Raw genomic sequence first — 16,363 nt, 5'->3', positions numbered from 1 at the left:
AAAGAAACAAAGTTCAGGTTAAAGGTGTCCTCGTGTCTCACTGTGTCTCCTGTCTCACTGCGTCCTCCTGCATCCTCCTGTCTCACTGCGTCCTCCTGTCTCACTGCGTCCTCCTGTCTCATTTCGATGTAGTATAGCAGCATACAGACTGATATAGCGTAGCAGCGTACAGACTGATGTAGCGTAGCAGCATACAGACCAGGGCTCAACAATAAGGACTGCCCGATTGCCCGGGGCAAGTAAAACTCAAGGTCGGGCATGTAAACTAACAACTCACTTGCCCGATCGGGCAAGTTGCTAAAAATAGTAAAAGTTAGTGCTCCTTCTGCTCTGATGCAGTGGTCTCTCTGCCTGAAGTCACAGGCACACGCTGTGTAACAATGTCCTGCCCACAGCCCCCATTGATATTATTTTATAACAATATACTATTTATGGTGTTATGCTATCGTGTCATTTCTGTCTCTACATGGTCACGTGTTAACAATTCTCCTCTGCTCTCTGTATCGCGCATGGCAGAGTTCCACCATACACACAGGTGATCACGCTAGAGCGGCTCGGGCCGCATTTTCCTGACCAAACCTGACCCCGAGCCCGGTGCAGTTTGTCAGCTGACAAAGTTATTGTTATGGACACTGTGTAAATAACCATCAACAGACTGCTGCTACGCACAGACAAACACGCTGCACTCCGAGCAGCGTAGCACGGCACTCATGAGCTTGTGTTGCGTTCAGGCGTTGTCATGTAAATAACAACTTCCAGCACTTAAATAGGTCACAGCACAAAACAGCAGCATGTCAGGTGACTTTTTACTTTATTATATTCAATAAAATTGTATGTTCCTAAATCTTGAGACACCTCATATGTAAGCTAGACAGACATTTCACCTGCTCATTACTGTGCACACATGTACTGTATGTACTTAGTCCTCAAGAGCCCTTCTGGTGCCAGTAGATACACAGAAACATCCCAGCAGGCTGTGCTTTGCAAGCATACAAAAAAGTTTCACGCATGTGAAAATTATTTTTCATGCATGTGCTTCACCTCCGCTGCTACAACTCCATCCTAGGGGAAACACTGCTGTGTGCGTTTTGTGCAACAGGTGGATGTGGTAGTCTACTGGTAGAGTAGAGAGAGAGCTAAGTAGCGCTGAAGTAGAGTAGAGCAGGGCAGAGAGATGGAAGCAAAATATATTAAACCCGGTGTTAGTACAGCAGAACTGGAGAGAGGGATGAAAAATAAATAGGTGGGCATGGCTCAAGTAGGGCGCATAATTATAGACGGAGAACGATTGACAAATTTTTCACTTTAAGCCCTGACACTGTCATATTTGTGTAGGAATTAAGCTACAATACATGACATATGTTGTTTTAATTAATAAATACAATGTGAATGAAGATTACATAACATAAAAATAACTGCAGTCTTTGTTATTTGATAGCCGCTTAAATTAAACAATTTTTATAGGGCAAGTAAAAAATGACTTTGGGCAAGTAGATCTGTGACCAACTTGCTCGACCGGGCAAGTGAAAAAAAACCTTAGCGTTGAACCCTGTAGACTGATGTAGCATACCAGCGTACAGACTGATATAGCGTAGCAGTGTACAAACTGATGTAGCATACCAACGTACAGACTGATGTAGCGTAGCAGTGTACAGACTGATGTAGCATACCAACGTACAGACTGATGTAGCGTAGCAGTGTACAAACTGATGTAGCATACCAACGTACAGACTGATGTAGCATACCAACGTACAGACTGATGTAGCGTAGCAGTGTACAGACTGATGTAGCATACCAACGTACAGACTGATGTAGCGTAGCAGTGTACAGACTGATGTAGCGTAGCAGTGTACAGACTGATGTAGCATAGCAGTGTACAGACTGATGTAGCGTAGCAGTGTACAGACTGATGTAGCATACCAACGTACAGACTGATATAGCGTAGCAGTGTACAAACTGATGTAGCATACCAACGTACAGACTGATGTAGCGTAGCAGTGTACAGACTGATGTAGCAAAACAGCGTACAGACCCATGTAGCGTAGCAGTGTACAGACTGATGTAGCAAAACAGCGTACAGACCCATGTAGCGTAGCAGTGTACAGACTGATGTAGCGTAGCAGTGTACAGACCCATGTAGCGTAGCAGTGTACAGACTGATGTAGCATAGCAGTGTACAGACTGATGTAGCGTAGCAGTGTACAGACCCATGTAGCGTAGCAGCGTACAGACTGATGTAGCGTAGCAGCATACAGACTGATGTAGCGTAGCAGCGTACAGACCCATGTAGCGTAGCAGCGTACAGACCCATGTAGCGTAGCAGCGTACAGACCCATGTAGCGTAGCAGTGTACAGACCCATGTAGCGTAGCAGCGTACAGACCCATGTAGCGTAGCAGTGTACAGACCCATGTAGCGTAGCAGCGTACAGACTGATGTAGCGTAGCAGCGTACAGACCCATGTAGCGTAGCAGCGTACAGACCCATGTAGCGTAGCAGTGTACAGACCCATGTAGCGTAGCAGCGTACAGACTGATGTAGCGTAGCAGCGTACAGACCCATGTAGCGTAGCAGTGTACAGACCCATGTAGCGTAGCAGCGTACAGACCCATGTAGCGTAGCAGCGTACAGACCGATGTAGCGTAGCAGTGTACAGACTGATGTAGCGTAGCAGTGTACAGACCCATGTAGCGTAGCAGCGTACAGACCGATGTAGCGTAGCAGCGTACAGACTGATGTAGCGTAGCAGTGTACAGACCCATGTAGCGTAGCAGTGTACAGACTGATGTAGCGTAGCAGTGTACAGACCCATGTAGCGTAGCAGCGTACAGACCAATGTAGCGTAGCAGCGTACAGACTGATGTAGCGTAGCAGTGTACAGACCCATGTAGCGTAGCAGTGTACAGACTGATGTAGCGTAGCAGTGTACAGACCCATGTAGCGTAGCAGCGTACAGACCAATGTAGCGTAGCAGCGTACAGACTGATGTAGCGTAGCAGCGTACAGACTGATGTAGCGTAGCAGCGTACAGACCCATGTAGCGTAGCAGCGTACAGACTGAGCAGCAGATCTGATTTTAGCCTCCTCTGTCTGAGAGCCACCAGAGCCAGATGATCAGTGAGCCTCAGTTAATGAACACTGACAGAACCTCAGAACAATAAACAGAACAGTCAGAACCAGACACTACGGTTCCTTCATCAGGAGAACAGATCCTACAGAACATGTTATTGAAATAAAAATCTAAATAATTAAATTCAGTTATTAAATTTAATTTACAGAGTTCAGTTCTAAAAGTTTCTCAGTTGAATAACAAGTATAGAGACAGACTGTATGACGTTTGTTCTGCAGGATCTGTTCTCCTGATGCAGAGACCGTAGTGTCTGGTTCTGACTCTTCTCAGTTTATTGTTCTGACGTTCTGTTTGTGTTTATTAACCCACTGATCATCTGGTTCTGATGGATCTGATGGTTCTGTGTGTTCTCAGACAGAGGAGGGTAAAATCAGACTGTTCTTCTCTCTGTCAATCGTTCTTCAGAGAACAGTTCAGCTGATCACAGTGGTTCTGTAAGCCAGACCTGAACCCGAACTGCTGTGGTTCTGTTAGTGGACGTGATAAAGACTGGTTTCTTACAGACCTCAGGAGAACCTTTAACACAGAACCCTGAACAACAGAAACACACAGACCAGACAACAGTCAGTGACCCGGACCACTGAGCCCAGACCTGAACCACTGAGCCCAGACCTGAACCACTGAGCCCAGTAGGGCTGGGCGATATGGCCTAAAAAAAAATCTCCGATTTTTTCACAAAACATCCGATTCATGATTTAAATCGATTTTTCCCCTCCTAGTTAAAAAAATATATATATTTGCATCCTGGTAGCACATACCTGGGGTCCAAAGCTTTCAGCACGTGAATAAACCCCAGCTTTTCCACAGTAGCCTATATATGGGCACCACATCTCTTGCAGTATACACGGCAACTGCATCTGTGATCACTTTCCACCGGACCCCTTTCTTATCATACGGCAGTGTTTCCCCTACCATCATATTGGATCACAACAGAAGTTATTTAAGGTTACCTTTCCTACAGAACAGGTCTATACCTGTCCTTTTATTAAACAAACTAAACAGCCTTATGTTACAGGCTGAGCCTGATGTGTGTGGCTTGTGTGTGTGTGTGTGTGTGTGTGTGGAGCTGTGTATGTGTGTAGTTGATGTTGGAGGTATGAGACGTTAGCGCGCCGGGTGTGGTGTGTGACGTCAGACGGATGTGTCCCAGGAAGAAAGTGAGGCATGTGTTACGTTGTTTACATCGAGCAGCCACAGTGAAGAAGCCTACGCAGTTCTGCATGCTGTTTTTGAGTTATTTCCCTCTATGTAAAAGTCAGACACTGATGACAGAGGCTGTGCATCATCCCTGCAGTGCTGAAAATAAAGTGCCGTTTTTTAACGCAGACGAAGTCCCGTTGTTTATGTGTTGTTGCCACAACGAGCTAACACAAGCTAAAGGAGCTAATGGTCTTCGGAGGTCCCTTTACTACTGCTGGGGGTCTGCCAGCTTGGCGCTGGTAACACTTGTTCATCTTATTTACACAACGGCATGTCATTTATGTCCCTACACGGTGCGCGTAAATCCTCCTCTGCTCTCTGTGTCGCGCACGGCAGAGTTCGGCCCTGATGTGCGCGCGCGCGCGCACACACACACACACACACACACACACACACACACACACACACACACAGGTGAGCGCACAAAAGCGCTGAAGAACTCGTTCCCTTTCTTGAGAAGGAGCTCTTCAGCGCTCGCTGCCATGTTGTTTGTGCATTAAGCGCGCGGGGTGAGGGGTGAGCCCACTCTGAACTACAGGAGCCCAGCGGGGAGCGGCGGTGGCGGGTTTTAAATAGGAACTCGATTTTCATTAAAACAAATCGGCCTAAACTGCAAATTCGAATTAATCGATAAAATCGATTTATCGCCCAGCCCAGACCCTCAACAAAACACCTCAGTGATCTCTCTGCGGACTCTGGTACCGAGTCTCTCTCTGAAACCACTGGGACAACACCACGAGACCAGAGCCGGAGATAAGACCGGCTCTCAGAGGAGACCCGGAACCAGAGCCGGGAGCAGACTCGATTATCGGAGCGGGAGTCTGGTCCTGGCCCTGAATCCAGACATGAGCCCGGATATTTTACATATTGGATATATTTACTGACTCACCGTCTGTTTGTTTCTGCGGCTCCACGCGGCCTGAACGACACACGCTGCTTGTTTACTTCCTGTTCTTCATCAGCGCATGCGCAGGGCGCCTTAAAGCGCAGCAGCGGGGGGGGGGGGTCTCACTCTGACCCAGTTTCTGTTCTTTGAAATGTGACTAAGTTCTCTGACTCCTCTCCAGCAGGTCAGGACAGGGATGAAGGACTTGTTGAAGGACTTGTTGAGGTTCCTGCAGGTGTTTGTCAGAGAACAGAAGAGGAACTAAATGTGGTTCTTAAATGTTCTTATTAAAGTCAGAGAGAACAGATGCTCACAGCTGATCAATATCTGATAGATAACAGCTGATCTGATCGATCACACCACGTCTCAGCAGGGACATGAGTTTGTGTGACTGAACTTCATGAAGCTGATTTCACCTAATTAGTTTAAGACCAATAAACATCACTGTCATTAACATGTGGCGTGTTGGGTCTGAATGGGCAGAGTTTCCCAGCATGCACTGTGTTTAAATGTGTTGTAAATCAGTGACATCACATAGTGATGAATGTTTCTGTATGTCACAGTTGATGTGGTGGTCAAAGTTCAGTCATAAACACAGTGATGACATCAGAGGGTCTGACAGGAAGCTGTCAAAGGGGAAGTAAAGACCACTTCCTGTTTCAGAGTTGTTGAGAAACCTCAGCTCACCACATTTATTTTTCATAGTTCATTGAAATTTAACAAATTAAATTTAAAATTAGATTTTTACTTTGAATAGTAATAGTAAATAGTGAAAAGTGTATTTGATGTTTTGATGTTCATATGACAGAATTAAATGCCCAAACAACAACAAAGATTATGTGAACCTGACATAAACTTCCTGTCAGATGAGGCCATGTGACACATTTATTTTGTATAAACCTCTGACCTCACTCTCCTCTGACGCTGTCTCCACCAGCAGCCTGTCAGAGTCACTCTTCGTCTTGTCTCTTCATGGCCTTGTTTCCTCTTAGTCATGTTGTCTTTACAGTCGTCTGTTGGTCGTCCTGTAGCAGTGTGGTCAGGTACATTTATGACAACATGGCTTCATACATTCTTTATTGTGTCGGACCTCCGTCCTGTCCTGGTGGAGTCAAGTCAGGGCTCCACACCAGAGATCAGCTGATGAGCCTCCAACATCACAGCTTGGACTGAGTGAGACCTGAAATCCCACGAAGCTTCAGAGGAGGAGGAGGAGGAGGAGGAAGAGATGAAGGCTGGCGAAGAGGAGGTAAAGGTTGAATCTTCCCTCTATCATTATGGGAACCTGAGATGGCAGGTTAATAAGATAGACGAGTTCACGTTATTCAGATTCACTTCCTGTATTTGAAGCGTTCTCTGGGACAAGAACTTCCGTCAGGATAAATAAAGTTTTATTGAATTGAATATTGATTTATCTGTGTGGGTGGTGTTGGGTGGGTGTGTGTGTGTGTGTGTGTGAGCTGCTGCAGTGACAGAGTTTCCCCTGTGAGGATCAATAATTACATTATTATATCTTACCATAACCATGAGGACTTTTACTTCACACACTTCAGGTACATTCTCCTGTCGTTTAACTAAATGATCAACTGTGATTTTAGTCATAAACATAAAAATGCACAAAGATTTTTATTCAAAGTTTCAGTTCATTACAAATTCAACTCTTCAGATGCATAATGTGAAATATTCAGGTTAAGAAATAAGTCGTGTTTCAGTTCAGTTCTTCATCTGTGGGTCAGAATCAAATCTGATGTTTAATAGATCAGTAGGATCAGTAACATGTTATCGTCTCTAAAGACACAGAGACACTAGCTACAGGACAGACAAACATCCTCACTGGTCGTCATGGAATTTCAGAGAAGAAGATCAATGTCTCATCACAGGATATCTTCTTTACGTATGACATCACACAGCGGCAAGCCGTCTGGAGACAAAAAACACTGACACTGAACACGCCTGTTCAGTCCGTCACATGAAGAAAAAACATAAAATTCATTTTACGTCCTGAAAACAGTCGGACGACAAGAAGTAAGCAAAACCTCTCTGTGAGAAACAGAAACCTCCGTCTGCAGTCTGGAGGGGCGGAGTCGGCTGACATCAGTCAGACGCAGTTACAGCCTGTCGAGACAACTTCTCTGTGGTTTTAAACATGACACCTAGATTAAGATTAAAGTTCCACTGATTGTCACACACCTGAGTGTGTGAAATTTGTTCTCTGCATTTGACCCATCCCGAGGGAGCGGTGAGCAGCAGCAGTGCCGCGCTCGGGAATCATCACACTTCATCTCATCATGAGGTCTGATGGCGTCGTTACAGAAACTTCATCAGTCTGAAATCATTTCTCAGTTCAGGAAGACATTTGGATTGTTGGTATCACAGAAACATGTTTCCTGACTGCATGTAGAAAAACAAACTGTCTTAGGTCAGAACAGGAATTCAGCTCATACAGAACCGACGAGCTTCTCAGGTTAGGAATCTTAAATCAGGATGGTAAAGACTCCGTACATCCTAACATTAAAGGAACTGATGAAAATGTGTCTGTACGACTGTGAAGATGAAGAAGGGGAACAACACCAACTCCCAGATGTTGAGATTCACCACCTTTCATTTAAAACTAGTGCGAGTATGGGTGTTTTGTTTTTTAAACATTGGAAAACCTGCTAACATAGACTCCTCTCCCACTGACAGTGGAGAGTCATACTGGTCTGCTGCAGAGCTGTGCACTAGACCAGTATGATGCTCTGGTTTTATTTTTCTCTGCTCTCTGCTGTGTCACTTTCAATGTCACACACGGCCTGAAAACAGGTTAGTAAACTGCAGAGAGCAGCATGGAGGCCGATGAGAATGTCAAACCCAAAACAGACTGATCTAGACCCTTTACGGGCAGCTCGCCCATAAAGGGTGTAAAATTAGCGCGTCCACCTGGATGTTGTGTTTCTGTACTTCAGAACTTTGGACATAACAAGCAGTGAGGATCATTTTCTGTAACTAGGCCCCAGAACTGTGAGAATCAGAACTCTGATACTCAAGCTTTTAAACAAAGATCAAATCTGCAGTCTGTCTGTTCTCTCTGATCTGTACCACCAAAATGAAACATCCTATTGCTGTTATTAGTTTTTAAGTGCTGCTGTCTTATTCAGGATCTCGTTCAAGAACTTTTTTCAGGAATTTATTAAGGGACCTGCTCAGGAGTTTGTTCAAGAATTTGTTGAGGGGCTCCTTCTGGAACATCTTCGGGATCTTGCCCAGGAACTAATTTTGGAACTCGTTTGGGAACTCATTCAGAAACTCATCAGGGAAGTTGTTAAAGAACTTATTCAGGAACTGCTTCGGAGACTTGTTCCAGAATTTGTTGAGGAACTCATCCTAGAACTCTTTAAGGAACTCATCAAGGAACTCATTTAGGAACTACTTCAGGAACTCATTCAGGAACTTGTTTGGGAACTCATTCAGAAACTCATCAGGGAAGTTGCTCAAGAATTCATTCAAGAACTGCTTCAGAGACTTGTTCCAGAATTTGTTGAGGAACTCATCCTAGAACTCTTTAAGGAACTCATCAAGGAACTCATTTAGGAACTACTTCAGGAACTCATTCAGGAACTTGTTTGGGAACTCATTCAGAAACTCATCAGGGAAGTTGCTCAAGAATTCATTCAAGAAATGCTTTAGAGACTTGTTCCAGAATTTGTTGAGGAACTCATCCTAGAACTCTTTAAGGAACTCATCAAGGAACTCATTTAGGAACTAGTTTGGGAACTCATTCAGGAACTTGTATGGGAACTCATTCAGGGACTCATTCAGGAACTTGTTTGGGAACTCGTTCAGGAACTTGTTTGGGAACTCATTCAGGGACTCATTCAGGAAGTCGTTCAGGGACTCATTAGGCCCACTGAGGTGTAATAAACAAGTTGAGTGTATTTCCTTCCTCAGAACAGGAGTAAAGATGATGTTTGAAATATTTTAAATCTTGTTTCGGTCCAAACGTTCCAGATAACCGTCCTCTTCTTTTTCCTCCACTGCACCGAGCAATGTGTCCCTGACAGGAGGCTGAAGGTCAGGTGTGTCAGGTATATCATGAGTCACAAGGAACCTCTCATAAAACAAATTCTACAGGAACCTTAAACTGCAGTCACAACCCTCTGTCCTGTTCTCAGGTCAGACCTTCAGGGTGCGTTCACCATTGTCATTGTCACTTTGTTGTTTCCATGACGACACAGTCTGGATTACTGATTCACTGAAACATCTAAAACAAATCTCAAATGTCCCGATGAAAGATCCAGACTGGGTTCCACAGTCTGACACACAGGAGCAGTTCCTGTGGGCCCTGCTCTTCATCAGTGATGATGATGATGATGGGGGGAGGAGCCTGCTGTGTGTGTGTTGATGTGTGGATCGTGGCCGTCCTCGGAGTGTGTTAGCAGCAGTGATGCTCTCTGTTCATCCATCCTCCTGGACTGAACCCTCTGAACCAGACTGAAGAAGTCCTCCTGTCCCTCAGGAACTGAACCCACCACGTCATCCAGGTCAGGGAGGGAACACCTCTGGTCCTCCATCCTGTCAGACTGAGGGACACAAAGAGACACATGATGAGACACAATGAGACACAATAAGACACAGTGAGACATACTGAGACACATGATGAGACACAGTGAGACACATGATGAGACACAGGGAGACACATGATGAGACAGAAGGAGACAATGAGACACACGATGAGACACAGGGAGACACATGATGAGAAACAGGGAGACAAAGTGAGACACATGATGAGACACAGGGAGACAGTGAGACACATGATGAGATGCAATTAGACACAGTGAGACACATGATGAGACACAGGGAGACACAGTGAGACACATGATGAGACACAGTTAGACACATGATGAGACACAGGGAGACACAGTGAGACACATGATGAGACACAGGGAGACACAGTGAGACACATGATGAGACACAGTTAGACACAGTTAGACACATGATGAGACACAGGGAGACACAGTGAGACACATGATGAGACACAGGGAGACACATGATGAGAAACAGGGAGACAAAGTGAGACACATGATGAGACACAATTAGACACAGTTAGACACATGATGAGACACAGGGAGACACATGATGAGACACAGGGAGACACAGTGAAACACATGATGAGACACAATTAGACACAGTGAGACACACGATGAGACACAGGGAGAGACAGTGACACACATGATGAGACACAGTTAGACACAGTGAGACACATGATGAAACACAGGGAGACACATGATGAGACACAGGGAGACACAGTGAGACACATGATGAGAGACAATTAGACACAGTGAGACACATGATGAGACACAGGGAAACACAGTGGAACACAGTGAGACATATGATGAGACACTGGGAGACACAGTAGGACACAGTGAGACACAGTGAGACACAAAAAGACACATGATGAGACACAATGAGACACAGTGAGACACATGATGAGACACAATGAGACACAGTGAGACACAGTGAGACGGCCATACAGGGACTAAGATCATAACACACCTGTCCACCTGCCCCCCCCCCCTCTTTAAACCTGGAACCAGTTAAACCAGTACACTGGGCAATCCACCATCCATCAGATGGACAATGTTACCAGACTGTTTCTGCTTGTAACCTTCATCTTGTTTCTGCCTGTACCCTTCATCTGGTTTCTGCCTGTACCCTTCATCTGGTTTCTGTCTGTACCCTTCATCTTGTTTCTGCCTGTATCCTTCATCTTGTTTCTGCTTGTAACCTTCATCTTGTATCTGCCTGTATCCTTCATCTTGTCTCTGCCTGTACCCTTCATCTTGTCTCTGCCTGTACCCTTCATCTTGTTTCTGCTTGTAACCTTCATCTTGTATCTGCCTGTATCCTTCATCTTGTTTCTGCTTGTACTCTTCATCTTGTTTCTGCCTGTACCCTTCATCTTGTTTCTGCTTGTACTCTTCATCTTGTTTCTGCCTGTACCCTTCATCTTGTATCTGTCTGTACCCTTCATCTTGTTTCTGCCTGTACCCTTCATCTTGTTTCTGCCTGTACCCTTCATCTTGTCTCTGCCTGTACCCTTCATCTTGTTTCTGCCTGTACCCTTCATCTTGTTTCTGCCTGTACCCTTCATCTTGTCTCTGCCTGTACCCTTCATCTTGTTTCTGCTTGTAACCTTCATCTTGTTTCTGTCTGTATCCTTCATCTTGTTTCTGCTTGTAACCTTCATCTTGTTTCTGCCTGTACCCTTCATCTTGTTTCTGCCTGTATCCTTCATCTGGTTTCTGCTTGTAACCTTCATCTTGTATCTGCCTGTACCCTTCATCTTGTCTCTGCCTGTACCCTTCATCTTGTTTCTGCTTGTAACCTTCATCTTGTATCTGCCTGTATCCTTCATCTTGTTTCTGCTTGTACTCTTCATCTTGTTTCTGCCTGTACCCTTCATCTTGTTTCTGCTTGTACTCTTCATCTTGTTTCTGCCTGTACCCTTCATCTTGTATCTGTCTGTACCCTTCATCTTGTTTCTGCTTGTACCCTTCATCTTGTCTATGCCTGTACCCTTCATCTTGTTTCTGCCTGTACCCTTCATCTTGTTTTTCCCTGTACCCTTTATCTTGTTTCTGCTTGTACCCTTCATCTTGTATCTGCCTCTACTCTTCATCTTGTATCTGCCTGTACCCTTCATCTTGTATGTGCCTGTACCCTTCATCTTGTTTCTTTCTGTATCCTTCATCTTGTTTCTGCCTGTACCCTTCATCTTGTTTCTGGCTGTAACCTTCATCTTGTTTCTGCCCGTACCCTTCATCTTGTTTCTGCCTGTACCCTTCATCTTGTTTCTGCTTGTAACCTTCATCTTGTATCTGCCTGTATCCTTCATCTTGTTTCTGCTTGTAACCTTCATCTTGTTTCTGGCTGTAACCTTCATCATGTATCTGCCTGTATCCTTCATCTTGTTTCCGCTTGTAACCTTCATCTCGTATCTGTCTGTACTCTTCATCTGGTTTCTGCCTGTACCCTTCATCTGGTTTCTGCCTGTACCCTATACCCAGTGCTGGCTGTATGCTGTATTCCAGGGTACAGGTATCTAGGGTCTTCATGTTGACACCTCAATGTTTGTTTATAAAGCCCTTGTTTTAGGCTCTCCCCACCCTGTCCCTGACTGACAGTCTGTACTGTCCTCACATGGTGAGCTGAAGTCCAGATGAAAAACTCACCAGGATCAGATGGAGACAAACTATCACCTCATCTCATCATCGTCCCCCCTCCCTGTCCCCGCTGGTTCAGAGTGTCTCCAGGTGACGTACCTGGTAGTGTATGAGCATGTAGTAAAAGTCCAGACCAGGTAAGGAGGTCTGGTCGGGGCTGCAGGCCCCACACAGAGCAGCTGGACCTGGGTCAGGTAACAGACTGAGGCTGGCTCTCTGGTCCTCCAGTCTCTGACCCTGACACTCTAGGATCAGGTCCAACAAGGCCTCTGGCTCCTCCTGTTGGCTGCTCCTGCGCTACAGCAACAACACGGGGACCAGGTGTAAGTCGTTACGTCATGTGATCACATTCAACATCACATCACGTTCTGATCTCTAGAGTTCATCTCTCTGACAGGTGACAGTTACCTTATTTCTGGAGGTCATGGTTCTGGTCCTGGGACTCAGGGCGGAGCCAAGGCTCTGACCCCGGGGCCGAGTGGAGCCACCTTCAGCACCAGGACTTGACACAGGAGTCACAAGACCTGCAAGGGGCCTGAGGGGTAAGGTGGAGGCTGAGATCCTGTTGCTGGGTGTGGGGGGACACTGGGAAACAGCACTGGTGTTACTGGTACTGAGGCGTCCTGGTCCCGCCTCCAAACAGCCATTAGTGTGGGGTGGGGAGCCTTTGGATGTCGTCCCCCCAATCCTGCCATTCTGATGACAGGGTGAAGACAGGGAAGGGGCAGGTAAACCTGAGAGCTTCCTGTCAGCCATGATGGAGCTGTGGGCGGGGCTATAATCACTGTTGTCATCAGTGGGAGGAGCTAAATCTGATCAGACAGAGAGTTGTGTCATTTAAAGTAAAATCATTATTAAACTGGCGTCAGAGACGACAAACATGTTTCAGCTCTTTAAAGCTGCTCCTCAGTCTGAACATGATGTTAGCATGCTAACGGTAGCTCTGTCCGGTAGTTACACAACAACTTGACCAGATTAAATAATAGGACAGGTAACAGAACAGCTAAAAGGACAGCTAAAAGAACAGCTAACAGAATAGCTAACAGGACAGCTAAAAGAACAGCTAACATGACAGCTAACAGAACAGCTAACAGGACAGCTAACAGGACAGCTAACAGGACAGCTAAAAGAACAGCTAACATGACTGCTAACAGAACAGCTAAAAGAACAGCTAACATGACAGCTAACAGAACAGCTAAAAGAACAGCTAACATGACAGCTAACAGGACAGCTAACAGAACAGCTAACAGGACAGCTAACATGACAGCTAACAGAACAGCTAACAGGACAGCTAAAAGAACAGCTAACATGACTGCTAACAGAACAGCTAAAAGAACAGCTAACATGACAGCTAACAGAACAGCTAACAGGACAGCTAACATACCCAGGGTATGATATCACTGTTCTGTCACGTCTACATGACACGCTCCTCCTGCGCCTGATGTTCCAACACCTTCTCGTCACATATCTAGGTTGATGGTTGTTGGACCCATCCCCCACCCACCCTACTCACACTTCTGCCACCTTAACTTCTGTTATTGTCCTGCTATGTTACGCAGTGACCGGCTGTGTGTCATGCTGATGTAAACGGATGGCTTTCTTTGTTGGTGTCTGACGCTACGCGCCACTGACCAAACCATGGATTCTGACGACTTAGTAGTGAGACCAGGCTGGATGTTGACGTGTTTATGTTCATTACATTCTTTGTGTCTTTTCAAAATAAACTTATGTTTTTACAGGAAATGGACAGTTTCTACTCATCAGATCCACAGTGTTTTTCAAAATAAAAACCTCTTATTTATGACTCATCACGCATACTCATCACGTGGGCAAACACCTGTCACACAGTTTTACAATTAGCAATCAGAGCTTGAGCATAAAAGGGCAACAGGTGAGCTTTTCTGTTTTGGAGCAATGGATGCCAACATTGGAAACAGAGGCAGAGCCAGAGCCAGAGGAGTGAGAGTAAGAGGAGGAGGACGAGGAAGGCCAAGGACCGTAATCTCTGATGAGATCTGAGCCACTTTGGTTGACCATGTGGCAGCGTAGTTTTGTTTTGTTTTTTTACTGTAACTGTATACAGTAAATTCATCTGTTGTTTTGTATGTAGACCACTGTATGTGCAACTTTGTGTTGGTTGGAATGTGCACTGTGTACATTGTTTTTGTGGGAAAAATAAAATATATTTGTTACCGTGTACTGGTGTGTTCTGAGTATAAAAACAATATTCTAAAATATTTTACAACACAATTATGTATGTACTGTCTGTAGTAAGTGTAACACTGAACAAAAAAAGGCCTAAGTCATTATGATGAATGGAGAAGAAGTGCTTTCCATTCATCATAGTGTTTTACATTGAGCACATCAGTGTTCAACTGGTTCTTATAAATGTCTATTCATATGATGGTTTGTGTGTGTCATTTGAAAACAAAATACCATTTTGAGAAGAAATAACATTGTTTTGAATGTAAAGTTTCATTTTGCAGGAGAATTGAGGGGTTTTGCCCATTGTGTGTGTGTTTTTTGATTTGTGTGTAGAGTTCTGAGAGTGTGAGACATGCTTTCAGAAAATGTGTGTAAACAATCGAGAAAAACTGTAAACATTGTAGCATGATGTTCATTTTGATTTCAGTTTTATGACTTTATAGACTTCTCTTTCATCCTCGTATTCTTGCTTCTTAAAACATTTTTTTCATCATATCAGAGAGACAAAAAACAATCACAGTTTGTCCTCAGATCAATAAAGTTTTGATGATTCTGATTCTTATGACACTGTTGACAGCAGTGACACACCTCTCACAGCGGTATGATGCGACGCCCAGTGGGGGTGTCATACCGTTGTGAGAGGTGTCTTTTTGTGTCTGATGCAGAAGTTACTCACAAAGTGTTCAGTAAGTGATGAGGGAAACTTTAAAACGTTATGTTTCTGCTCAAAGTGTTAGTGAACCCTGTGGAGATACAAAGGTTCTGATCTGTTCTCACTGAGCTGCAGCAGAAGTAGGTCAACAACACACAATCATTGTGATCACATCTACAACACAAAGGACACACACACACACACACACATTCAGTGTCAGTGTCATTGCGTTCATTCAGTAACATACGATCTGTCAGCACCACCCGGTGGTCATCAGAGGGAACTACACCGAGACAGATAGACGGAGGAACCCCACAGCTCCGATACCAACTGATTGTGACGTTTGTTTTAGTCCAACTTCAGTTTGAAAGTTTTATTTCAAACACAAAAGTAAAAACGTCGTTCAGACGTTAAAAAGCTGATGAGACAGTCAGAATCATCTTCAGTTTAAATAAAGTTTAAGGTTCAAACTTACTGCACCTCAACATCACAAACTCTTGCTCTTCTTCTTCTTCTTCTTCTTCTTCTTCTTCTCTTCTGTTTCCTGTCAGACTCTTTTTCTTTTCTCTTCTTTCACTTCTTCTCTTCAGCTCGTTTCTGCTCCGACTGAAAATCTCCCATCTACTGCCGCTCCACACACAACACACACTAAATACACACTATACACACCAAACACACAATAACACACAATAAATACACACTAACTACACAATAACACACTAAATACACACTAGACAAACACACACACACACATTGACACAATAGAGGAGAAAGAGAGAGGACAAACTCCCCCTCTGGGCTTACATCGCGGTCTCTATGGCAACCACAGAGAGGCTTCCAAATCATGTCCCTTCCCCCCCTGTCCAAACACACACACACACACTCACACACACACACACACACACACACACACACACACACACACACACACATTCCTGCATTGTTGAGATCCATTCAGTTGAACCCAGATAATGATGCCACACACACTGACAGAGAGCTGTGTCTGCATTAAAATAAAAACTTGACCAGTGCTGATGAGTGACAGTGTTCAAATGTTTAACAGTGTTTAATATAAACTGATGTCAGTGT

At 44.7% G+C, this 16,363-nt stretch overlaps 1 protein-coding gene across 1 annotated transcript; it reads right to left on the bottom strand.

Moving 5' to 3' along the window:
- Positions 1-6,888: 6,888 nt before the first annotated feature.
- On the bottom strand, positions 6,889-15,887 carry LOC125890890 (uncharacterized). The gene is made up of 4 exons (XM_049579781.1): positions 15,750-15,887; positions 12,826-13,229; positions 12,517-12,714; positions 6,889-9,774 (listed from the first exon to the last, which is right to left on the bottom strand). The coding sequence occupies exons 1-4, from the start codon at positions 15,760-15,762 to the stop codon at positions 9,547-9,549; spliced, it is 843 nt and encodes a 280-aa protein (XP_049435738.1). The 5' UTR covers positions 15,763-15,887; the 3' UTR covers positions 6,889-9,546.
- Positions 15,888-16,363: the final 476 nt, after the last annotated feature.

This window comes from Epinephelus fuscoguttatus, linkage group LG6 (genome assembly GCF_011397635.1).
Source record: "Epinephelus fuscoguttatus linkage group LG6, E.fuscoguttatus.final_Chr_v1".
Classification (NCBI taxonomy): Eukaryota; Metazoa; Chordata; class Actinopteri; order Perciformes; family Serranidae; genus Epinephelus; species Epinephelus fuscoguttatus.
The sequence above is the reverse complement of the archived record's forward strand: the minus strand, read 5'-3'. Positions and strand labels throughout refer to the sequence as shown.

What these genes read in the sequence shown, in the direction of transcription:
- LOC125890890 (XM_049579781.1), bottom strand. An exon ending in CCATGACCTCCAGAAATAAG is followed by an intron (nt 12,715 to 12,825) that starts GTAACTGTCACC and finishes TTGTTGCTGTAG; the next exon opens with CGCAGGAGCAGCCAACAGGA. An exon ending in ACATGCTCATACACTACCAG is followed by an intron (nt 9,775 to 12,516) that starts GTACGTCACCTG and finishes TGTGTCCCTCAG; the next exon opens with TCTGACAGGATGGAGGACCA.